The sequence below is a fragment of the Mastacembelus armatus genome, chromosome 20 (assembly GCF_900324485.2).
Source record: "Mastacembelus armatus chromosome 20, fMasArm1.2, whole genome shotgun sequence".
Taxonomy (NCBI): Eukaryota; Metazoa; Chordata; class Actinopteri; order Synbranchiformes; family Mastacembelidae; genus Mastacembelus; species Mastacembelus armatus.
In genome coordinates, this window is record NC_046652.1 from 4,822,733 (window position 1) to 4,848,795 (window position 26,063).

The 26,063-nt window shown below is 39.0% G+C and overlaps 2 protein-coding genes across 4 annotated transcripts in view; one reads left to right on the plus strand and one right to left on the minus strand.

The window, feature by feature from the left end:
- The first annotated feature begins 6,601 nt into the window (after positions 1-6,601).
- Positions 6,602-8,410, plus strand: sec61g (SEC61 translocon subunit gamma). Of its 2 annotated transcripts, none has more exons than XM_026292462.1 (4): positions 6,602-6,725; positions 7,092-7,194; positions 7,325-7,427; positions 8,235-8,410. In XM_026292462.1, exons 2-4 carry the CDS (start codon positions 7,101-7,103, stop codon positions 8,242-8,244), a joined length of 207 nt encoding a protein of 68 aa, XP_026148247.1. In that variant the 5' UTR covers positions 6,602-6,725; positions 7,092-7,100; the 3' UTR covers positions 8,245-8,410. The 2 variants fall into 2 exon arrangements, with proteins under 2 accessions (XP_026148247.1, XP_026148248.1); XM_026292463.1 differs by having other exon boundaries at positions 6,611-6,725; positions 7,095-7,194.
- The window catches only part of tpk1 (thiamin pyrophosphokinase 1), a 50,136-nt gene continuing 32,479 nt past the window's right edge, over positions 8,407-26,063 (minus strand). For both annotated transcript variants that reach the window (XM_026292461.1, XM_026292460.1), the window contains exons 8-9: positions 25,874-25,982; positions 8,407-8,902 (exon numbers count right to left, since the gene is read on the minus strand). In XM_026292461.1, the coding sequence (XP_026148246.1) occupies positions 8,757-8,902; positions 25,874-25,982 (255 nt within the window). In that variant the 3' untranslated portion in view covers positions 8,407-8,756. The remainder of the gene's footprint in view (positions 8,903-25,873; positions 25,983-26,063) is intronic.

Consider the following 26,063-nt stretch of genomic DNA (forward strand, 5'->3'; position numbering starts at 1 on the left):
ATAAACAACAAATAGACACTGCAAGTTGGTGGGGCCAGTAACTGCACATCAGCGATAAACAGCTCCAGGACCAGGGACACCTGCAGAAGGTACAGAGAGAGAGAGAGAGAGAGAGAGGGAGGGAGAGAGCACAAACTAGGGTAGAGAGAGAGCACAAGGTTAGTAACATTCAATGGTGGAATATACATGAGGTGGGAGAGAAGAGGGGGGGTTAGGGTAGGGGAGCTCAGTGCACCGATGGTCCTCGGGCAGTCTAGGCCTATAGCAGCATAACTAACTAAGGGATGGTTCAGGGTTGCCTGAAGCCAGCCCTAACTATATGCTTTGTCAAAGAGGAAGGTTTTAAGTCTAGCCTTAAAAGTACAGAGAGTGTCTGCCTCCTGAACCCAGTCTGAGAGCTGGTTCCACAGGAGAGGAGCTTGATAGCTAAAGGCTCTGCCTCCCATTCTGCTTTTGAGAACTCTGGGAACCACAAGTAGGCCTGCACTCTGAGAGCGAAGTGGTCTATTGGGATAATATGGTACTATGAGGTCTTTAAGGTATGAAGGAGCTTGATTATGAAGGGATTTGTATGTGAGAAGAAGGATTTTAAATTCTATTCTATATTTTACAGGGAGCCAATGAAGAGAAGCCAATATAGGAGAAATATGATCTCTCTTGCTAGTTCCTGTCAGGACTCTGGCTGTGGCATTCTGGATTAATTGGAGGCTTTTTATTAAGATATTAGGACATCCAGATAGTAATGAGTTACAGTAATCTAGCCTTGAGGAAACAAACGCATAGACTAGTTTTTCTGCATCATTTTGAGACAGGATGTTCCTAATTTTGGAAATGTTGCGCAGGTGAAAGAATGCAGTTCTAGAAATTTGTTTTATGTGTGAGTTAAAGGACATGTCCTGGTCAAAAATAACTCCAAGGTTTTTTACAGTAGTGCTGGAGGCCAGGGCTATGCCATCTAGAGTAGCTATAATTTTAGAAAAGTTATTTCTGAGATTTTTAGGCCCAAATATAATGACTTCTGTTTTCTCCGAGTTTAAAAGTAAAAAGTTACTGGTCATCCAAGCCTTTATGTCAGTTAGACAGGCTTGAAGTCTGGTTAACTGGTTTGTGTTAACAGGTTTAATAGATAGATATAACTGAGTGTCATCCGCATAGCAGTGGTAATTAATAGAGTGCTTCCTAATGATATATCCTAAAGGAAGCATGTACAGGGTGAACAGAATCGGTCCTAGCACAGAACCTTGTGGAACTCCATAACTAACTTTTGTTCGTGTGGAAGGTTCATCATGGACATGAACAAACTGGAATCTGTCCGATAAATAGGATTGGAACCACTTTAACGCTGTTCCTCTGATACCAATCACATGCTCCAGTCTCTGTAATAAGATGTTGTGGTCAATGGTGTCGAATGCTGCACTAAGGTCTAGGAGGACAAGTATCGAAACAAGTCCATTATCTGAGGCTAAGAGAAGATCGTTGTTAACTTTCAACAGTGCTGTTTCTGTACTATGATGTGCTCTAAATCCTGATTGGAAATCTTCAAATAGTTCATTCCTGTGTAAGTGGTCTGATAGCTGCTTAGCAACAGCTTTTTCTAGGATTTTAGAAATAAATGGCAGGTTGGATATTGGTCTATAATTAGCCAGGACACCTGGATCAAGACTAGGCTTTTTGAGTAAAGGTTTGATTACTGCAGTCTTAAAGGCCTGTGGTACGTAGCCTGATACTAGAGATAAATTTACCAAGTCCAATAAAGATGAGTTCATTAATGGCAGGGTGCCTTTAAGCAGTCTAGTCGGGATGGGGTCCAAGAGACACGTTGATGATTTCGATGAAGCAACTACTGATGTAAATTCAGAGAGATCTATAGGAGAGAAGCAGTCTAAACATAACTGAGGTCCTACAGATGATTCAAGAGCTACTGTAGTAGAAGATTCATTTATTGCAGGTATAGGAAGCATCTGCTGAATTTTATCTCTAATAGTTGTGATTTTATTTGTAAAGAAACTCATAAATTCATCACTGCTGAGAGCTAAGGGAACACTGGGCTCAACAGAGCTGTGACTTTTTGTCAGCCTGGCTACAGTGCTGAAAAGAAACCTGGGATTGTTCTTATTTTCCTCTATTAGTGATGAATAGTATGCAGTTCTGGCTTTACGGAGAGCTTTTTTATATGTTAGTAGACTGTTTTTCCAGGCTAGAAAAATTTCCTCTAAGTTTGTGGAACGCCACTTCCTTTCCAGCCTTCGTGATGCCTGCTTTAAGGTACGAATATGTAAATTATACCATGGGGCTAGTCTTCTCTGAATCACTAACTTCTTTTTCAGAGGGGCTACAGAATCAAGCGTTTCACGCAGTGAGGTTACAGCGCTGTCAACAACATGATCAATTTGGTAGGGAGTAGGATTAAGGCAGCTGCCCTCCACTATGTTTATACTTGGCATAGATGCAAATAAAGATGGAATCATTTTCTTAAATTTATTAACAGCGTTGTCGGATAAACATCTGCTGTAGTGGAATTTTCTTCCAGACGCTGCATGATCCATCATTTTAAATTCGAAAGTTATTAAAGAATGATCTGACAAAACAGGATTTGGGGGAAAAATTATTAGATGTTCAATTTCGATGCCATAGGTCAGAACAAGATCAAGGGTGTGATTAAAACAGTGGGTGGGTTTATTAACGTTTTGAATGAAACCAATTGAATCTAATATAGAATTAAATGCAATGCTGAGGCTGTTATTTTCAACATCTACATGAATGTTAAAATCTCCCACTATAATGACTTTATCTGATCTAAGCACTAAATCAGACAGGAAGTCAGGGAATTCAGTTAAAAACTCTGAGTAAGGAACAGGTGGACGGTACAAAATGACAAGTAGAACTGGTTTTTGTGTTTTCCAGTTTGTATGTGAGAGACTAAGAGTGAGGCTCTCAAATGAGTTATAACTGTTCTGAGGATGAAAGTTTAATAATAAGTTTGACTGGAAGATTGCAGCTACTCCTCCACCTCAACCTGTGCTTCGAGGAACATGATCATTTTTATGACTGAGGGGGGTTGATTCATTCAGACTGACATATTCATCCTGCTGTAACCAGGTTTCAGTAAGATAAAGTAGGTCAATTTGGTGATCAGTTATCAAATCATTTACTAACAGAGATTTAGAAGAAAGGGACCTAATATTTAATAATCCACATTTGACAGTTCTGTTTTTCTGTTCAATAAGAGGAGTGGTCTTAATTTTTATTAAGTTTTTATGAATAACTCCTCTTCTGTTAACTTCTGATTTGTTTGATTTATATGTTCGAGGGGCAGACACAGTCTCTATGTGGTTTGAAGGGGGCGGCGGCTCTAAGGAAACTGCAGAGAAGCGTTTTAGACTGAGTCTCTGCATCCCGGTCCCCACCCTGGATTGTCAGGCTTTAGGTCGGCTAAGAAACTCGGCCAAATTCCTAGAGATGAGAGCTGCACCATTCAAAATGGGATGGATGGCATCTCTCGCTATCAGACCGGGTTTTCCCCAGAAAGTGGCCCAATTGTCTATGAAGCCCACATCGTTTGCTGGACACCACCTAGACAGCCAGCGACGGAACGATGACATGCGGCTAAACATGTCATCGCTGGTCAGATTGGGGAGGGGTCCAGAGAAAACTACGGAGTCCGACATTAATTTAGCAAAGTTACACACCGACTCAACATTAATTTTAGTGACCTCCGATTGGCGTAATCGGGTGTCATTGCTGCCGACGTGAATAACAATTTTCCCATATTTCCGATTAGCCTTAGCCAGCAGCTTCAGATTTGACTCGATGTCGCCCGCTCTGGCCCCAGGAAACATTTGACTATGGTCGCTGGTGTCTCTAGCTTCACGTTCCTGACTATGGAATCGCCAATTATCAGAGTCGGTTTCTCAGCGGGTGTGTCGCTGAGCGGGGAAAATCTATTAGAAACGTGAACAGGCAGGTGATGAGCCGTGGGCTTCTGCTTAGGAGTATGTTTCCGTCGGACCGTCACCCAGGCTAATTCTCCGGGCTGCTCCGGAGCTGCCCTTGGACCGCTAACAGACCCTGAGCTCGGTGGCTCCACACCAGCTAACGGGGCTAGGCTAGCTGGCTTTTGTTCGAAGGTGCGGAGCCGCGCTTCCAAATCAGTGATCCTCGCCTCCAAGGCTAACAGAACCTTACACTTAATACAGGTATCATTATCGCTAAAGGAGGCAGAGGAATAACTAAACATGTGGCACACCGAGCAAGAAAGAGAGAGAGAGGGAGAGGCCATGTTAGCTAAGCTAACTAGCTAGCTAAGCTAACCGGTAGGCCAACGAGCGCTAAGTCAGGAAATAGCAACAAACACCGGTCAAAACAGAAAGGTACCCGACCAGCACCGGAATGCAGCAGCCAGTGAACCGTTCAAAGTCTAGCCGGTTCCCAGGTGTGCCAAACCACAGCTAGTCTGCCGCCAGTCTGCAGACGAACCACACAACACACACAACACGACACGCCTGCAAGACAATATGGTTTCATATGCTTGTAATCATAATGTGTCAGCAAAGCCTCTGAAGATGGAAATACTGTATCTGAATGTCACCTATTCCCAAACAAACATATACAAAAAAATACCAGCATGCTAGTTAGAAACTGTCCTAATCTAAATCACGAGGGATATTAAAGACTAACAGGAATGTGGCATGAGCCAGAGGAGTGGCTAAAAGTGTCAGCAAGTGACCAGTGCCTCCCCTGAACTGTGTGTGTAACTGTGATATAGGTCTGTAATCACAGTCACCAAACAATATTTCATCAACCATCCTGTTTCCAGAAATATTCTCTGTTTTTAAAAAACAGATTATAAGTCATTAAATATTTCTTCTTATTTCTTTTAACCAAACTGCAAATAATTGAAGTCTGATTATTTTTTAACAGAATCACACCTTTTGCCTGACTGGTGAAAGGGGCAGCCATATTGACTGAGGACTGCATTCAAAGATTACAGCTCAGCTGTGTCCAGAATCACTAATCACTAATAGTGTCTTCACCTCTGTACAAATGCTGGAATCTGTCCACTGCATAGTTCAAATTACATTACAGAGTATTTTGCTACCTAAATTGTTTTGCTGGTGCTTTGATGCAGACATGGCAGCTGTCGATTACTCCAGCTGCTTTCATGAAAGCCCTGTGTCTTGCCAGCCATGAAAACTCATGAGAGAATATGGCCTCTAGATCTTCTGGGGTGTTTGGGTAGCAGATGACACTGTGGTGAAGGACAACCACTTCCTCAGTCACTCTGTGAACAGTGTGATGGTCAGTGGAATTAGGCATTCAATTATCATTATCAAGTTCCTTGTGTTTCCAGCATAAAGCTGATTCTGATCCTAAAGATTTCAGTAAATGTAACAGTGTAAAGGTAAAGTGGGTCTAATGAACCATACAGCATATTAATCATTTTGTAGGGGCCTGTTTAAATCAGAGACAACACACGTGTGCGAGCTAGTATGGTCATGCTTTGGGAAGGTACCTCTTTGCAGTAAACGTTAGGCACAACTACTTCTGTTGAAGTATTACCTTATTCCATACTAAGAAGAAGAAGATTCCATACTAAAAACATATTAGTTATACCCTTCAAAATAAGATATCCTGAGTCAACAACTCTATACAGCAAAGGCTCCTTCATTTCCATTTTGAAGTGTCTACAACCCCCTGCTGGATGTTTTGTTAAACTCTTATTTCAGTCCTTTGCTATGTCACACCCAACCCTTAATTTAGAGTAGACACTCTCAGGAGAGGTGGCAAAAGTACTCATATTCTATTCTTAAGTAGAAGTACAGATACTTATGTGAAAAAAGACTGGTAAAAGTAGAAGTACTGACTCAACTCATTTACTCAAGTAAAAGTAAGAAAGTACAGGGTCTGAAATGTACTTAAGTCAAAAAGTAAAAAAACTAAAATAAAAACAACAACCTGCACAGTCATTTAATTTCACACACTGTCACACAGTGACACAGTGACAGGGAACAAAACACAACGCAGTTCATCAACAATAGTTCTTTAAAACTGGATCTTTGGATGGGGAATGTCTTGCTTTTCCGAATCTGCTACATCGTCATCGGACTCGGCAATACTCACTGGATCCCTTTCTTCCTCCATGTCGCCCTGCAAGTTTTCTCTCTATCAGAACCTGTACACTTACTCACGTCATCCGCGGAGGTTGAAAAAGCAACGGCCCTGTTGTAATAATGTAAGGAGTATAAAGTACAGATATTTGTGTTCAAATGTAGGGAGTAAAAGTAAATATTCCTCAGAAAAATAAATACTCAAGTAAAGTACAGATACTCGAAAAATCTACAGTAATGAAGTATTTTTTACTTAAGTAACAAAGTATTTTTACTTCATTACTTTCCACCAGTGCAGGAGAGTGACAAAGAGTAATAAGGCTGTGTATAAATGCCACCTTCTCCTTAGGGACTGGGCACCCTAAAACTCAGATGCGACAGTCGCCCCTGCGGAAGCACCGCTGGTGCCGGGATGCATGTCTTCTGTGCAAACCCCTCCCAGCCTGTAGGTGGCAGTGTGACGTAGTAGTGCCCCTGAGCGTCACCCCTCCCTCTCGACAGCGGGGGAAAAAGTTGTGATCTTGCGCATGCGCGTGTAACATCCACGTCAGCGTTCCTCCAGTAACAAGACTCTCAGAGACAAGTGGCCCTTCAGATCAGTAGCGGCCTCTGAAACAGGTAATTTAAGGTTTTAGAGAAATCTCTCACATGAATTAGTGTTTGATTTGTTGATGGTTGGATCTTGGACGTAACGTTACGCCGAGCTGATTGTTTTGTTCGGCCAACGAGGAGGATTTAACCATATCTTAGCACTGGGATTTCAAGTCAACGCATAAGTTAGCATTTCTTTAGCTAATATAAGTAGCTAACTAACACGGTGATGGTTTCTAACCATCAGGACACGGTTCTTTCAATGTGCTTGTTGATATTTGATGCAAAAGATGTGGATGATTGCGTGTTAATCCTGATAACGTTACTCCGCCGCTGGAGTCAACGTGGACACCTCAAGCTTTGACTCTTATGTTGTTTCCTCTTTCCCTCTAGCAGAAAATCATGGATCAGGTGATGCAGTTTGTTGAGCCCAGCCGGCAGTTTGTCAAAGACTCCATACGACTCGTAAAGAGATGCACAAAACCCGACAGGAAAGGTGGGTCTTTGTTGCCCTGTTGTTACTATACATCCAGCATGTTGTGATGAATCAGCACGGCGGACACTTTTCTTCTTAACCCGAGCTTGTTTCTGTTATATCATGGTTTTAATGTGTCTGTCTCCTCCAGAGTTTCAGAAGATTGCAATGGCCACGGCGATCGGGTTTGCCATCATGGGATTCATTGGTTTCTTTGTCAAACTCATTCACATCCCCATCAACAATATCATTGTGTAAGTAGCAGTAACAGCCATCACCTAATAAAAAGTCAGTTACTGTTAAATAATCAGGGGGAGAGTAAGAAGGTGGCTGCTGATTTGATTTGTCCTATCTAAACCTTTGATCACTTATCAGAGAGAATCTGTTTGTGATTGATGACCAACCCCATTCCTCATCATATTGTTGTCTGTAATAACTGTGTGAATAAGAGGTATGCAGGAATTCATTCAGCTATTATCACCACTGCCCCTGTATGTTTTATACCATGTCTTTCTCTATTTATTTGTAGTCTAATGTCAGTGGACCCTATAGCTTTTTAAATACTACTTATTCATGCAGAGCTGCAAGGGAGTCTACTATCAATTATATGTCCTGTTTAAATACCTTAGATTTTATAGGTAATGGAAAAAATACCAACACCATTATCTGCAAACAGAAGCATTAGCACTAATGCTTTACACACCAAACTTGTGTCTGGTAATTTCTCAATGTATAATTAACTTTAGTACCTTTTTTCTTCTGAGTGGGATCTTTTCTCTTGATGAATAGCATTAGCTAATCTGAGGATTTATTCACCCTAATAGGCATTAATACAATGATACATTGCTTATTGCATTTTAGTGTTAAGAGTGGCCACTAGTAGCACTCACTTTTGTTTTTTTGGCGTGTTACTGATGAACACAATCATTTAAAGTTTGGTAGTGGCAATGATAAACAGCAGTTTATGTCTGTTTGGTCATTTAAACAGAACAGTTTAATATGATGATATGAAACTTTTTACTAATGCTACCTTCCTTGTTTTTTTGTTTTTTTTCTTCTAGTGGTGGTTAATTACTGGTCAAGAACAAGCAGGAACTTCAATACCCAGGGGCAGGAAAGAGTGGTGCAACGTGTTTTTGGGACTGCTGTGATGTGTGTGAAGGGATGGCATTTTATATTGATAGCACAGCATTTGTATGTTTATGTGTAAAAAAATTAAAAAACAAATGGAAATTCAGAGGCTGATTTGTCATGTTTATACATTAGACACCTAAAGAGCAGTAGCAGATTTAACAAAATACATAAATATTGTATTTTCCTTTATATGTAATTTATTGTAAAAGGTAAAAGTGGACTAGAAACACTCATGTCAAAGGCACATAGTGTGAAGTGTAATACAAAGTGTATACCTGCTCAAATATTAGAGTAAAATGTACTGTGTGTATTGTGATGTTTCATGTTTGCAATTATTTGCAAAATCAGAGTGTTTTAATAAAAATGAGCATATGAAATATTACTTAGATTCAAGTCTAGCCATAGCTGAATAACAGTGAAGTATAGTTACAGAAGAATAATCTCTTCTGTTATTCCCAGTTTTTATGTATGCCCATGCTCCAAAGTAATGGCTGGTCAGTTGCCACAGTTACAAACTTTCTTGGGTTTCCAGGGGCAACAGGCTCATAGGTATTGGAGGTGCTCACTAATTTCCCAAACTGCAGGACCTGGTTATCTGCAAAGAGGAGAAAGACATAATAGAGTTAAATCAAGCAGTAATGAGGGCCTACTGAGTAATTCTGTTCCTCATGACACAATAATGGCTACTTAAAATAGTCAAGTTAAATTATTCAGGCCATAAACGTAAATCGCTGCCTTAGAGTGGGGAGGAAAAGATGGTGTCCAATGTGTACTTTCTCTTGTTTGGCAATTTGTAATACAGCTGTGTGTGAAAACATTGTTAAGAGAAGATTTGGCCTCAAGCTGTTTTTGCCTCTATGCAGTCAAGGAGAGGAGGTCCACATGATTTTGCTTTATATCTGTTGGAGCAGAAGGAATAGGATGCGATAAGAAGAATAAATACCGTAAATTGATGAATTTGTGTATTAAAATATAATTTGGTTTAAATTTAAAAGCTGGTGACATAAGTTATTTTAACCATTTGTTGCAAAAGATAATTGGTTAAAAATATTTCTATTGGTAAAATTTATTTTTGTAGGTAAAACTGTGAAAGGGCTTGATTAAAGTTGATTACAATTGAATGAATTAAAAAAGGCCAACTACAAATTGTCTTGGATCTCTCCTCCCTCTCAATCAGCCTTAAACCTGCACCTGCAGACAGGTGTTGCTTTTGGTGTGTGGGAGAAGGAAAGAGGAGAGAAATGATTTTGTAACCACAATTCATAATTCACTATTCTAAATTTGCAGTTTTTCTAAGGTAACCCACCCATTTTCAGGAAAATCAAGGAAGCCAACCATGGAGAAGATTTTTTGTTAATAAAGTTTAGAGACAAAGTTGTGGGTCCCCATGGTTGCTTTTTGTATTGTGAGTCACAAACCTTCAAACAAAGGGACTGAAACTAACCATTACAATATCTTAATACAGAAACCTGGACCTGGTGAGGCAGTCTGAGGCCACACAGGACAGCCAAAATCACATATTAACAAAGGCTCTTATGTGTAGGCCACTAAGCATACCCAATAGTTTGTGGCTATTGAAGTGCTAAAAACGTTATCAAAGAGAATCATGACTGGAATAATTCAGAGCAGAAAGGATACCTGGCCAACACTGACCCCAAGTGTTCAAACCAGGAAGATGAGCTTGAAAATATGAATTTTTGTGTCACTTTTTCCTAAGTTAACAGTTATGTTTCCAAGCTGAGCTGACAAGTGAGCTGATCACATCGAAAGTGAAACGGGCAAATTAATCTCAGTAGATTTAGACTTGTGGTTTTGTGTTGTCTGTCACTGTTCTTACCATTTACAGCTAACTGTATTTGGGTCAGCAAATCCAAACAAATCCTGCTCTGTTTGGATCCGTGTTGTTTGTAACTTAAGATGTTTGTAACTGTTGTTTGTCTCTAATTCAAACTTATTTTTTCTGAAAGACTCACTTCTTTGTCTGAACATTTTCATATACCAAGGCATGAGTTTTCTTCTTTATAGTCTCTACAGCAGCCTGTTTCTAAGCTGTCTTGACCCACGACGCTACGAGCATTGACTTTTTCTAAGCATCTTGATCTAATTATCTGGTTTGTCTGTTTGGTATTAGTGAGCAATCAACAGTGACACCTGAATGTGTTGAAGGAGTAGTGGATAGGATAAGTGCTCTGACAAACCACAACTGGAAATAATGGAACAGATGAGGTTTCATTTCCAACCCTTCAATTATTTCTGCTACATTATTAGCTCTGCTTTAATATAATTTGTGCAAATAATATTGGTGTATACTCTTCTGAAAACACTGTGCCTGACAAATGGTTTTACAAGGCACCAATATGCAACTCTTCACTTTTTACATCAGCACACAAAATTGAGCATGTATTTTTTTTATTTTTATTAAATATTTTCATCAAATTGTTATTACTCTGTAGGTGCAATGGTTACGACAAACGACACATTTAGACAGTAATGACAAAAGTTACTGTGTATGTGGTACTATTTGTAAAAACCTAATGTAGCATATGTATGAAAGTATGCATAATTATGCAAAAATAAAAATAATGTTTATCATTCTACAGTAGAGTCAAATTATTATTATTAGAATAATTTTTTACCTTATTGAATTTGGTAATTATTATTATTAATTATAATAAACATATTCTAATTGTAATTGTATTCATTTATTTGATGATGTAGAAAACAACATTAAAGTCAGTGTCACACCTTAATTCAACAATGATAAGGAAAACATATTGCTAGAAGTAGCTTTTTACAAGACACCAATTAACCAGCATGCCCCACTCAGGATTTATCTCTCAGGACATACTGATAATCTTGAAACCACAGAGAAAAAGGGGCAAGATTGTTGGCTGATATAATCAGAGCTACCACCAGAGGCAGCAGAGGACTACAATACAACAGCATAAGGAGTCATGACCCACAAAAACAACAAAGTGGTGCCTACATTAACTAACATATATTATCTGTCTGTCTCTAATAGACACATCCATTTACAAACATGCACACACTCACACATATGCGTGTACAAACTCTTTACCAAGCACAAAAGCCTTTCAGATGGCTTCATTAGTAATCCCCTCCTCAAAGCTGATACCGATCAATAACGGCCCCCATTGCAGAAGGGACCAAAATGAGCGTCGCACCCTTCAGTGATAACAATGGAGATGTTTGCTGCCTGTAATTGCATTTTCAGCGCCACAGCCGAAAGGGCCCGTCAGCTGTAAGTAGACCGTATTTATACAACAAATTACCCAGGAGAGAGGGTGGGTGAGGAAAAAACACTCGCAGACACTCACACTGCAGTGGACAGGTACAGAGGGCAATTATGGGTGTTACGGCCCATTTCTGAAATGGAAGGAAGACTGTTGGCTGTTGTATTTTTTCTTATTACAGTTTTTTTTTTTTTTTTCTAAACAAGGCCTTGAAAGATGGGAAGCTGGGTCAAGAATTTTATAATTAGGCTGAAATTATCTGTGATAGATCATAATTAACGGGGGCACAGTCATGGTAACTGGTCTTTACATAGAGCTTCCATTTTTGTTAATATTTTCTTTTAAAGATATAATCCCCTATAAATTCTATTGCATTTTCGCAAAGATGATAGAAATCTTTTAATCTTTGTTTCACTTTGCTCAACTGTACACATAACTCCTTTCTATCTAACTTTTACCAATTCTCCTAGCACCATGAATCTGAGTGGAAATTTGTGTTGCCATTATAAAAAGGCGGCTCAGCGTATCACGTATGATTCTGTTTATTCATGCTAATTTCACTAATCAGTCAGAATAAAGGATTCAATTGTAGACTAGCGGAAATGTCGCATATTTAAAAAAAAACACTGAGGTATTCACTGTAATCCCAGGTGCTGCGACACAGACAGATAATTTTTCCAATTACAAGTGAAAATCTAGCAAGGAACACTTGCCTCCTTTTTTAACACGTTTATCTGCAGTCCATGATTTTATATGTCATTGCAACACACTGTTCATGATCTGTGCTTGTTTGAGGTGAAACAGTAAAACTAATGATAGCAATATTCAAAAGGGCCAAGACTAAAGCAGCTTGTTTCACCTTAGAGCCACCAAACAATCCTGGGGAATGTGACTGCTTTAATACTAAATAAGTTTTATGTTTCAAAATCCTGAAATGAATGAATTGCATATAAGCTTACAGTTGTCTGTACTTTGGGAGATGAATGAGGCAAAACTTTAACATACAGTTTATCTTACTGTAACAGAACACAAAAAACTCCTGACTGGAGAAATATTTAGGTTTATTGGTTGAACCATTCAGATGCAAAATTACATGAGAGCCTCCTAGAGTTTAATTTGTACAGCCGATTCAAATCCTTTCGAGTGTGAACAATGATCAAACAGTATAACAAAACAAAAACTGACGTTACATAACACATTCACATACTTCCAATTCCAGTTGTGGTAATAAGACAATAAAATGGAATTTGAAACATTACTGATCTGAAAAATATGATTGTATTCTTTTTAGGAAACTATCCATTGTGTACAGTATATTTTATCAGTTTGGGATTTCAATACAGCTGTGTGCTTCATTTTCACTACCTGGCTTCCTTATATTCAAGTTTATTTATTGGCCATGACATGAGTCCAGGCATGCCCTAGCAGTATTAACACCATCTGTTGTACAGTGATAGCTGCTTCCATTAAATGTTTATGATGTCTCTGCTGGGTTTGTCTAAGAGTGTGAGGTGACAAACACTGCTGGATTAAAGTTGACCTTCAGATAAGAAAACTTGCCTTTGCTGGGAATGTGGTATCAGTCAGTCAAGAGTGCAACAATGCAGACAGACAGTGAAGCAAATTATGTATTTTGATATTAGATGGTGATTATCAGAAGTTATTGTTTATTTGTGTTGCTTGATGAAGGGGTTGAGTAGATGAATTGATGAGGCTGATGTTTTTGTGAAAATGAATACCCTGTCTTGAATACTTGAATATATGTTTTTGTTTACTGTGTATGTGCATGCATTATGTGAGCACACACAGCAGGTCTTGTTACTAACACATATTTGGTCCAAAATATGTGCATATGTGTGTGCAGGAGTGCACTCCTCCTTTCTGTTTCTTTGCTAGGCTGTGCTAAGAGCAGCTGCTCTTCAATCCCCCCTTCGCCCATGTGTGTGATGTGGACTATGTCACAAATCTCCAGATCCATAATAAAACTCTAAAACACACTGCACTGCTACACAAAACATACACTTTCATTTCCCCTCTCTAAGACCTTGGTGAGTAGAACTGAAGGAGATAGTGAGGAAATGAGAGGGAAAGAGCGGGAGAGGGAATGGGGGATTTGGAGCGGAGGGGGGTTGGGGGGGAGAAGCAGCATTATTCAGAAAGGTGTAGGAAAATAGTGTTGGAGAAGATGTGTAGAAAGGGGATATGTAGGAAAAAGCGAGACAGAGAGATAAAGGCAGAATAGATTAATTTCTTTAGACTGAATCTGAGAATGAAATGTCGACCATACAAGCAGAAAAACAGGCAGAGAAAGAAGAAAAGATATGAAAAGAATAGGAGAAGGTCAGGATGCGTGTTTGCATTTTGAAAAACAGAAGGAAAAAAAAACAATCTTACAGTAGAGATGTCTGCCTCTGGCAGGGACACTGGGTAAGACCTCACTGAACCAAGTTTGTCAGACACATCTATCTGTTTGACTAGAAGATAAAGCACATTGCTTTGCCCTCCCTTGAAAACATTTCTTTCCTGTATTTCGAATGCTTCCTGAATACTGAAATCTCACCGCTAAAGGCTAAAGTTGCAATGCTTCATCTCTGCAGCAGAACAAAACATTATAGGTGGGTCCTGTCAACTATTCTAGGATTTATTGTTTCTGAATTCATATCAAAAAGTTTTCCACTGCTGTTTCATATCTACACAATGGGACCAAATGCCTCATTCATTTTTCTAATAAGATGTGTTCTTGGAGGGTTTCAAGCAGACATTACAACACAAAACCTCACTTAAAACTTTAGCGCAAGGAAAATCCTTGGTGCCTTTGTCAGTAGAGTATTAGTAAAATCTTCAGAGCATTGTTTTCCTCTTAAAGCAAAGATGCCACTGGGAGGGCTGTCTGGAGTTATTTTCATCACTGCACTCACAGGTGTGTCAGTGTTCACAGTGATTCTTCATGTTCTTCATGTTCAGAGTTACTTAAAATATGGAACATGTAGTGAAGTCCTTATTAAAACACTGTCTCCTTTGCATGCCAATGTGTTTGTGAAGGCTTACATTTCATAAAGAGCATGTTCTCATTAACAGTGAGGGCAGGCTTTCTAATCTTGCCCAAAGTTTACTTTTAATTAAGATTTCTCAATTGCTTTGGCTCTCTGAGAGACTTTGCCACTGAAATCCTTCTGTGTACTTGTGTTTGTTTTTTATTCAATTTTAGCACCTGCTCATGTTGGATTTGTGTGCAGGTGCCCATGTGTCTGCTGCAGTACTTCATGTCTGTGTTCACAGGTACTAATGCCTTGAATACTGCGTATGTCCCTCTGTGTTTGTCTTTGTGCAGCACTGAGAGAATGAGTAAAAACTCCCATCTGGTGGGTCATTTGAATGTTCTCTACCAGTCTGATGACATTTTAAATGCTGTGTTTGGAATAACGTGTGTGAGTATATCTCAGTGAATTTATGTTATATTAGAAAAGAAGGGGGAAATGTGGGAGGGAAAGAAAATACATATGGGTATGTCAGGCTCAAAAGTACATGTTTGTGTGCTCCTCTATGTCTCTATCTATGTCAGATGTCCTTAGTAGGGGGTGGACAATAATAAAATATTCTATCCTGATGAATAAAATAAAATAAAACATCAGTGGAAATACTCAGGATTAATTAAAGCAGATACTGTATGTTATAGGAACATATCAATGCAATGTGGGATCACTGAATACATGCATTGATGAAGATCATGTGATATTATCAAAAGCTCAAAAACTGCAACTAAATGGGTCATGTTGTGCCAAACTTTAAATTCTTAATGTGATGACAAAACTAGATTCACTTTTCATTCGTGTGCAACACAAGAAACCTGCTCAAAAGACAAAGGTAATTCTATGTATCACTTACACAGCCATATAATCTTTAAGATTTCCATATTACACCTAAATGTCAATAGCGTTTAGGCCTGATATTTATTTCAACAAGAGCCAATCAATATATACACCTTCTGTAATTACTCGTTTATGTAAGAGACATTGTTGACATACAAATCCAAGTGTATCTTTACACCTCACATTTATTTTCTCTCATTTAATGTGCATCCACAGTGATTATGTAATAAATTCTGAGCTCTGCCAACATGTGGGTGACCTACACTTAATACTGTGCCTGAACGCCTGCTATGCAGACACAAAAGGAGGCCTAAATCTGCGGCTCCATTACCATACTCTTTTTGCTACATACATTATATAATTCAGAAACCAAAATGAGTTCAGACTACTTTGTCAGTGACCGGACAGAGCCAATGCCAGCTGACACTGGATGATCACCAGTCTATCACAGGGCCAACACATAGAGACAAACACTCACATTCACATTGACACCTATGGACAATTTAGAATCACAAATTAACCTAAACCCAAACTGCATGTCTTTGGACTGTGGGAGGAAATCAGAGTATCCAGAGAAAAACGCACACAGGCACAGGGAGAACAAAGTCCACACAGAAAGGCCTCGACCAAAGGCTCAAACCCACAACCCTATTACTATGAGTCCTAACCACTGCAAAACCATGGCAAATTTTATAACCTGTCTTAAGAGCTATAACTCCAAAGTCCTGGAGAGCACAGCGAATTACAATATATCTTTATATTAACCAAATCACACTGATTAATGACATTTGTTTAACAATATCAATAAATGTTTGCCAGCATGAGTATTTGTCACACTTTGTCATTGTACTGTCATTGAATGCGTGTCTGCGGCTCATATAATGCAAAGGTGTATAAGCCTGGTGATGATGAAGTATAAGTAGAAGGGGTGGAATCAGTGTTGTGGAGTAATAACCTATTTGCATATTAAACTGGATGGGAACTTTACAGGGGAAAACCTCTTCAGCTTCCTTGTCGTCAGTGGGCTGACAGCCATTGTTCATGATCCACACACCATGATTCTCATACAAACACACTGCAGAAAATATATTTGCATACTCATACATAAAATGAAAGTATCACCCTGTGAAATACAATTCAAAGCTCAATCAAACAAGTGCACATGTACACATGCATCCCCACCAATACAAAACATACGGATATAAAAGAAAAGTTACATTTATAGCCACTCTGACACCACCCCCTCACCCCCAACTAAAACACACACACACGCACGCACATACAAAATGTAGGTAAGAGGTGGTTTATGGATGACAGCTATTCAAATTTGTTGTTCGTTATGATTCACGCTAAGCTGAAAACATCATGACGAAGCAAGTTTAAACACACACAATCACACACACTGTGCCAGAAGCCATAATTCAGACTGTGATGCTGCAGGATGAAGGCTTTTTAATATTAAGCTGTCGGATGGAAGAAGGCTGAGTCACAAGGAAATAACTAAGGAGGTTTTCTGCATGCCAAACAACCGCACACCCTTGGATACAGGATAGTAGATCTGCCACTCACAGATGGGGACCTATTGTCTAACTCACCTCCATAATCGTCCATCGGGGCTTTGCTTTTTACTTGTTGGAATAAAGTTTTGCGGTGTTTTATAATTTCTCCAAAGCACACTTGAAGGAATTTCATCCACTGATGATAGCTTTTGACCCTCCATTTTATTCTTCAGAAACCTTATTGATGGCTGCCAATGAGCAGCATCAGGGAGAATGAGTGTTTAAAGACAAAGTGTAAAGCCTGAGGCATTTGTTCGCCATTTAAACTGGAGCTGCCATGGCTCTGACTGTGCTCCCCAATGTATCTCAAAACAATTTGAGAGATTTTTGTGTATGTGAGACAGTTTAGATTAAGTCTTTGTTTATCACAAAGTTCCAGCGTTTGATGGCTCTTGCCACAGTTTGGCCTCTGCCCTCTACAAAAGCTCATGCACAACCACCGAGCTGCAAGTACAAGTTGAAATCAAAATTAAGACATTTTATACATCACAACATAAGAACCTGCGGTCAAGCCTTGGGAGATGGCTGTTTTACTGAGAGGACTGTCGAAGACCGTATGACTGTCATGACATCAAAAATGTAGTTTTCATTTTTCATGTAGGGAGAAGGACAACACAGATGTATCGCAATTCCCACTGCTGCCTCTTAGCAAGACGATTCTGGTTTTATCTGTGTGTGGAGTTTGCATGTTCTCCCTGTGTTTGCATGGGTTTTCCTCAGGGTACATAGGCTTCCTCTCCAAATTTCCAGTAGGCGTAAATGTGAATGCCTGAATCTACTTCCAGGGTGTAACCTGCTTCTCACCCGAGTTGGCTGGGATTTGCTTGAGCAGATCCCATAACCCTCTGCCTGATGAGCAGTATAGATAACAGATGGATGGACATAAAAGCTAAGGAAGATAGCGATTTTCAAACATGTTGCCTAAAGCAAGAGACAGCAGCTTTAATATGCTGGCCATTTAAAATGAGCACAATGTGCTTGATTTAAAACTTAGTCATCTTTCTTTTCATTACTTTTGTGTCTGTATGTTTAGTTTGAGTTCTTTAGGAAATTAAGGGGTAAGGTTTTTACAAATCCTTTTACTGAATGTTTTATCTCCTAAACGTGGCCTTCATATCACCAATATACATTCAGTGAACACCTCCACAAAAGCAATATTCATAAAACCAGAGAAAGAAGAAAGGAGAAAATGAAAAACTAGGACATGACTCCACACTTAAACAAATTCTAAATTATTTGAGAATTGAAAACACTGCCATATCTCATTTCCTATTAATGGTACAACGAAGTCCATCCTGAATACATAGTTTCCTTTAGAACTGCCTCTACTACATGCAGCACATGCAGACTGAAAAATATTCACAGATCAATGTTTTTAAATCGCAGCATTATCAAAGCCTATAAATCCATGTGGCACCCACTACCTATACATCATATACCAACAGCTGCTGCCTTCCCTAAAACCCAACCTCAGCTCAGTTTCTAATCATGTGCATGACAATGTAATCTTAAACCTCTCAGAGTGAATACCATCATACCTTTTTCCAGGGCAGGTTCCCAAAACATACGCTGTTAATGAACACACAGTCAGTTCGACCCTCGAACACACTTTTTACACTCCTGTAAGAGGTGTGTTATTTTCCCATGTTTCTGAAGAGGTTTTGCAGCTATTTGTGGTTGTTTTATGATTCATTTTGGTCATTTCTGTCTCTTTCTGGGATATTTCATGGCTGAGCTCCAGGGGCCATCAGACCCCTTGAGCCTGTGCCCAGTCAGCTCATTCAGTAATCCATGTGTGGGTAATTCTCAGTTTAATGGATACATTGGATGTAGTTGGTTGATAAACCAAGGTTAGTTTATTGCTCGGCTAAAGATGTATTATAAATATCAGTGGGCTTAAGTGGTTTAAATATATAGCTCCTTATTGGCAAGCTTTAAATGAGCTTCTCGTTACACTTTAATCTGTGTATAAGAGTAAGTGTGTTTTAGGCATAAGGATCATTACTTGTTGCAGAAGGTGATTGGGGATCTTTGCTGCTGCAATTATGGTTGCTTGTGTGTGGTCATCCTGATGGAAAAGTTCCAGAGGAAAAATGAAATAAAAAGTGTGTACATGTGTGTGGAGGAACACGGTGTCCTTGATTTCATGGGTGGCTTCTTGTGGTAAGTAAACAAGAATACAAACTGCAGAAAATAATATAGGTCATTAACATCCCAACTAGGGTACAGTGAGAGGTCAATATGCAAGATCACTGTGTGTGTATGTGGCTTGGCAAGCTCAATATTTCTCTAGTGCTGCAAGATTTAATGCCAATGCTAAACATTATAATCAGTGTAAATAAATCCATAATACTAGAGAGAGTGCAGAGCATACCCCAACCTCCAAATAACTGCAGGCATTAATGTGTCTGAACATTCATACACGCACACAAACATAAACACAATGCACTCTGAAGGTTGCTGTGCTGTAGAGCTGAGCATGTCAGTAATTTCTAGTGGGTGACTCCTCTCCTGCTTTCATGACTGTGGAGACTCAATGACATCCCTTTATGTCAGATTAATGTTATGGTGGTTATTTGGTGGGCAGTCCAGTGCAATGCATTTTCTGCAGGGTTGGAGGGCAACAGAAAACACATGAGCAAAGAAAATGAGCAGAGAAAAGTAGAGGTTATTGCTACTTAATGCAAAGAAATTGACAGGGCTCTTAATGTGTTACTGCAGGCAACACCAGTGAACTGCTGGAGCCTGGCCTGTAAGAGCCTGGTCAGAGTTTATGTGCCCAGTCATGAGCAATGAAAAGTGCAAAGAACCCCCCACCCCACCCAGCCAGCAACTCAATTTGAACTTCTAAAGTAAAGGACACAACAAAAAATGTCTTATAATGCGTCTGCTATTTGTTTTGATCGTTTATACTTTTGAATATCCTGGACTAATGCAGTAATGGACTGCACTTTTGCATTTGCATATACAACTTAAAACATAAAAACTATTTTTATGGTTCATTTTGAGGTCAGATTGAAATGTGTAATGTGAACTTTAAGTGCTCCAGTACGCTGCACGGTTTGCATTTACACTTATAATTCTTAAGGCTGAAATATATGCAGATGAATTAAGCACAGGAAGCTAAAAACAAACAGTATGAACACTCTCACAAATGGATATTGTGTTGTTTGGACCAGGGAAGGAACAGAGTGCATCTGACATTTAAAACAAGGACAATGTGAACAAACCAAAATAGAAAACGTGTAAGACAGAGACAAAACAGCAAATCAGAGAGAAGGTTAAATTTAAAGAAAACATGAGTACAAGAATAGAAATGTCAACTAGGAGAAACTGCAATTATCAAACATAAATTATCAAAACGTCCAGTTTTTGACAGTTGAATTCATGTCACAAAAATACACACAGTAAGAATATCTTCAAACTATGAAGATATCAGTATCATATCAACTCCATAAGAAACACAAACTAAGACTTATGTTACGTAAGAGACCTGTGTTCACCTTCTCATATAAAAGCTAAGCATTCCTACTTGACATTCCTAATCTTGACCTACAACAATACAAGGTCAAGATTGGGGTTGGATGGAATGAATCTACCAGTTCAGACAAACAACAGGTTTATTACTGTGGTATCTTTGGTAACCAAATGTCAAACAGATGGAATGACAATGATAATGAGCATGTAAGAGGATGGAATAGATGAGTGGATCAGGGAACAAGATCTTCTTGTACAAAAAAGAATAGCAAGAAATACTTTACTGCAAATTGACTACATTATATGTTAGATTGCATGTGCCTGTGTGTGTGTGTGTGTGTGTGTGTGTGTGTGAGTGCGTGTATAGTTTGTGTGCTGCTGTACGCATTCAAGAATCTTCTGAAAGCTCCCACACACTTCCCAGTAGTTTTCATAATCCTCCCATTCCTGCTGTGCATCCGCATCCTCAGACATCAAATGAACGAGACAGTTGTCATCATGTCTCTTTCTCTCCCTCTCATGTCATCACAACCTTTTTTCACCCTGCTCTGATTCCTTTCACCAAGTCTTTCTTTTCTCTCCTTGTATTACTTTTTTCCTGACGCAGCCATTTCCACCACTTCTCCCATCTCCTTGTTTGTTCCTTTCTATACCACACCTCTCTTACATTTCTCCTTTCCAAATCATGGCATTTGCAATCACTTTGATTATTCTGACAGCACTTTTATTGCACTAGGAGAATTAGATTCAGCACTGGAAAAGAGTAATTTAAGGACATGACCTGCCACATTTTTTACAGGGGTTGCTGTACATGCATACAGTGAATATACACTGCCCTCTGCAATGGAGAAAGATTAATCATTTACTCATTTAATTCTGCCACAGTTTGAGATTTGCATTTTTTAACCACTTCGTTAAAGTGTTAAAGCAACAAACAGGTTTTTCAAAGCTAAAAATGACAGTTCTTGACAGTTCTTCATTACCTGATCTACACCAAACTGAGCATGGGAAACTTAAGAGAACTAGCCCCGTAAACAAACCTGAGCTAAACATGACTGCAAAAGTGGCCTGGCAGAGCATCACCAAAGAACATACTCAGCAGCTGGTGAAGTCTACGACATGAAGATTTGAAGCAGTCACTGCACAGCGAAGGACATGCAAAAAGTACTAAACACGATTACTTTCATTTACACAACATTGGTGTGTCTCAAACATAATGGCACCTTGAAGTAAGGGGGACTATCTAATACCACTGCCATGCTTTCTGTACAAAACATATAAAAATATCCTTTAATAAAATCTGAATAATTTACATATGATTTTTTCAAAAAATAAATATCTCAAATTGTGGAATACAGAGGCAAATGAACAACAATAGATCTTTGTCTCAAACATTATGCAGGCCCCCGTACATACAGTAAATTCTCCAGTAGCTATGATTTATTTATCTCAGCTGCAGATAGAAACAGTTCTTTATTTGATTCCATCCCCTCCCCTGGTTGGCTTTTAATGTGAATCATTTGCAGGAGGTGTTAAATTTTAATGATAGCAACCTAACATCAAACAAAAGATGGACAAAATACAGGCAACTGAAAAAAATTTTGTAGTTAGAACAGCATTTTCTGTTACCGAAACTCAGAAAATCAGAACAGCAGAATAATAAGTATATGAGTAATAATGTACAGTACACTGAGTTAACACTTTTTAATATGTATATAAAGAAAATACTAAGCAGCTCACCTGTCATAGCATCTAATAATGAGAAAGCAGAGAAAGCAGTGTGAGAGAGAACGCAAGAGGAAATTACAGTGAAACGAGCGATGGCGTGAGTTGCCACAGTTTGGTATGTAAGTAAGATTAGTGTTACAGATGCCAGATCTATACATCTCAAGTCAGTCTGTTTAATGTTAATGTTATCAACATTATTATAAACATAAGACATGCCCTGTGCTCCAGGATTACTATTACCACATAGCAGTCACTTCACTCTGGAACTGTACACCCCCCTCCTACAGTTACCTTAGTACACTGCAGTCACTTCATTATTTAGTAGTACACTCCCCACCTTTAGTATCATTACCGCAGTGCAGTCTCAACAAAAACTCATCCGAGCCACGGCTATCCAGCCTTTCTCCACTGCCTGTGATGTACTGAGCAGATGACTCCTCCTCCTTTCCTTTCTCTCTCTCACAGAAACACAGGCTCTTAAGTGTTTACTAAGCCAAGTCTGTACATTCAACCACTTCAATGGGTTGATAACTATGAAATTATTATGATTAAGTATATTATGTACAAATATAGCTTCCAGACAGTTACAGTACAAGTATGCAAAATAGAGTGGTTTCAGAAAGTATTCAGAGCCTTTGGCTTTTTGCACATTTCTTTGAGTTAAGAATTTTACACAGATAAAATCACTATTTTCAGTTGAGATCCAGCTTTAATTTTACTTGAGAGGTATCATCTGCAGAGGTGTCTGAAACTTGATTGAACCTGATTACCTAGACATAGTATGGCACACACTTGTGTCCCACAAAAGGCTTAACATACAGTCTCAATAGTTGTGAAGCAGAAGATGTTCCTAGGGCTGACCACCCCAACATACTGAGACTAGAAGGGCGCTGGTGACTCAGGAGAAGACACTCAGATTAAAAGCGGGATGGCAGCCCACTCAGAATTTTCCAAACGATCTTGAGAAGATCTGCCATGGAAATTCTATCAACTAAAAAATAAAATCTGCATACACAATGCAGTATGCAAAATTGAGGGTGTCACAATACTTTGTGCAGCAACTACAATATGCTTAAAAAAAAAATCACTAAATGGCTAATTTGTTTGTTAGATTGTTTGTTAAATCAGAGAAGCAACCGAAACCTAAATGTTGTCATGTCATTGTATTTTATAGCGGAAGCAGAGAAAAGCACAGAAACAAAAAAAAAAAAAAACCAAAACAGACTGCTCCTGCCATGACCTTCAGCAGTTGACAGTGCTGGTACCAGTATCTCCTTTCAGTAGGTGCTACGGGGCATCGACCCATGCGCTTCAAGTGCCACATTCAGAGTACAATTGTCTCTATGGTGTCTCTACCAAGCCTTTATGTGGTAAAGGGTAAATTAAAGAAGTCAACAAACGCACATTTCCTGCTTCCACTAACTGGTATTTTACTGTATATATGTATTTTCTTGAGGTTTTGAGCTACTGCTAAAGTTCTGAAACTATTCAGATATAAGTGCTGAATGTAATTTGCCTGAACCTTTCGAACCAGGATTTGACCGTTCATTTTTCAGTCACATGATCTTAAATGTCTCAGTAAATACTGGCAAATACAGAAACAATAAAGTTATTCAGTCAGTATCACTTTGTTCCTTTTGATCACCCTGACTGCGTACACTGTGTGCTACGATCTGAAACATAATAGAGATTCAAGGTGTTTTGTTTGGACATTAAATGAGAGATTTTAAAGTGAGTGGCTTAATGTAATGACTAACATTTGAATTCTATCTGAACTCTTGTTTGAATCCTCACAGCTCCCTGACAATTTTAACCCCAAATACCAACAAAACATTTCATGCGGTTCTACAGAAAATATCAGTGATGGAAACTCAAGATAAACTCTCAAAGGAGTATAATTTCTATCTCTTACTGCCAACCTAAACACAGCTACATGAGCATACTTGTAAACTGTGTTTGATGTAATTTCACAACAATATTAATTATGGATCAGTTTACATAAAAGCGCATGATATGATTAATTTGGGTTAAGAGTCTTTCAGCTTATCTTGCATACTCTCCTGGAGTACAACCAAAGAAAATTTGCTCAGTAACTGACTACCGATCTTACATTTCTGCACTGGATCAAAACAACATCAGTCTGTGCAGACTTTTATTCTTTAAAGCAAGAGTTAAAGCTCTGGGTAAAGGCAAAAAGTCTCCTTTGGGCCAGCAAGAGTGTAGTGGCTGACAGCCAAACTCTCTCTTTATAGAACAATCATATATTTTTAATCACAGGAATGCTTTGAACCCAAGTGTGGAGGATCATTTCAATGGACTTCTAAAGAGTCTTAGTGTCACGTAAAAGTGGCACAATGGTGGTTTAGTTTTTAATCAATCAAGTTGCATAGAAGCAGGTTGCATTGAAGAGCGTGCACAGACAGAAATTTAAACAGAAAAACAAATGCACAAGTCAGGGATAGAGGGGACTACAAGGTGCACTGTCTCTCTATAATCACTCATACATGCAGCAGTCAAACATATGAGAAAAAAATTAGATTCTTAATTTTTGCTTCATATTCTGGTCCTTCCTCGCAGCCCCAGAGGGAAATCATTATTTCCAACCTTCTAAATATGCATGCGATTAATTATGCGTCTTGTTATCACTGGCTAATCTGCATAGAACTCTCATGTTTAAAATCCCTCTCATTACCATTCAGAAGGCCATCTTACAGGTGTGCTGAGTAAATATACAACACACAGTAGCTGATCAAAAACACACACAAACAAGTTAATAAACTGGACTGGAAGCACAGACAGTGGCGTATTCAAACACACATATAGACATGTTCAAACAAGCTTGCTCACTCAAGTGTACAGACCCCTAGAAACACCTGCACACACAGACAGCGACAGTGGACACCTACCATGAAACAGACACATTATGCAACCCCACTGATAGAGGCCCAGGTTCCCCCAGGTACCAGGGTGCCGTGCAGGTGGAAGTTTATTATGTGCCAACTCATTAAGAACACAGCTGGCCATAAGACTAAGAATGGAGTAAGACCATGGGGTTCCTCAGAGGGGTATCTGATTGGATTTCAAGAATATTCAAGAATATACAACACTTATTGTGGCATGTATGTGTCCTCAATATAGGAAGCCTGATTAAACTTATTAACTGCAGCTTCATTTGACCAAAACAAATTACCATCTGTACTTTCTTGCATCTTGTTTAACATGTTAAAAATTCTGAAGAACTTAATTCCACTGTGAGTGCAATATTGGCAACTAATTTAAATGTCTAAGGAAGAGAGCTGCTGTTTGTTCGCAGCACTTGATGTTAGATCTCCCCTGTGATTTCAGCAGTGTTTTCCTAACCTCTGATAGAACACCAAGAATTTCTACTTCTCCACCTGAAACACTTCATCTTCATCTTTCAACACGTATCTTGATTATTAGACAGTTTCACCAGCAAAATAAATCAAAGTGAGGACATGTTTTATTTTCCTTTCTCCTCACCACACATATATTTTTGTTGACCTTTGTGGGTAAGCTGTATTGATCAGAATCTAAAAATGTTCTTTTTTAAATGAGAAGCAAGAGATTAAAAAGAAAATGTCTACCAGGTACTGATCTTGCAAAAAGAAAAGTATTTCTGGCATTATTCAAATAGTAAAAATAAAAAAGGTTAACTCACTCAGGTTCCATTTGAGTCCAGTCGTGCTTGTTTGGCATGGTCCACCTACGGGAATGAGACTGCACCACTCCCCCTCCAGGCCTGTGTTCACTCCCAGTCTGTGGGTGCCCTGCTGACACACAGCAGGAGTGAAAAAAATGAATGAGTGTGTGTCTGTGTGTATTAATGTGATGCCAGAGTTAGTGACAGG

Coding starts and splice junctions, on each gene's coding strand:
- sec61g (XM_026292462.1), top strand. CDS start 7,101: ATGGATCAGGTGATGCAGTTTGTTGAGCCCAGCCGGCAGTTTGTCAAA. Junction 7,195..7,324: donor CACAAAACCCGACAGGAAAG/GTGGGTCTTTGT, acceptor TGTCTCCTCCAG/AGTTTCAGAAGATTGCAATG.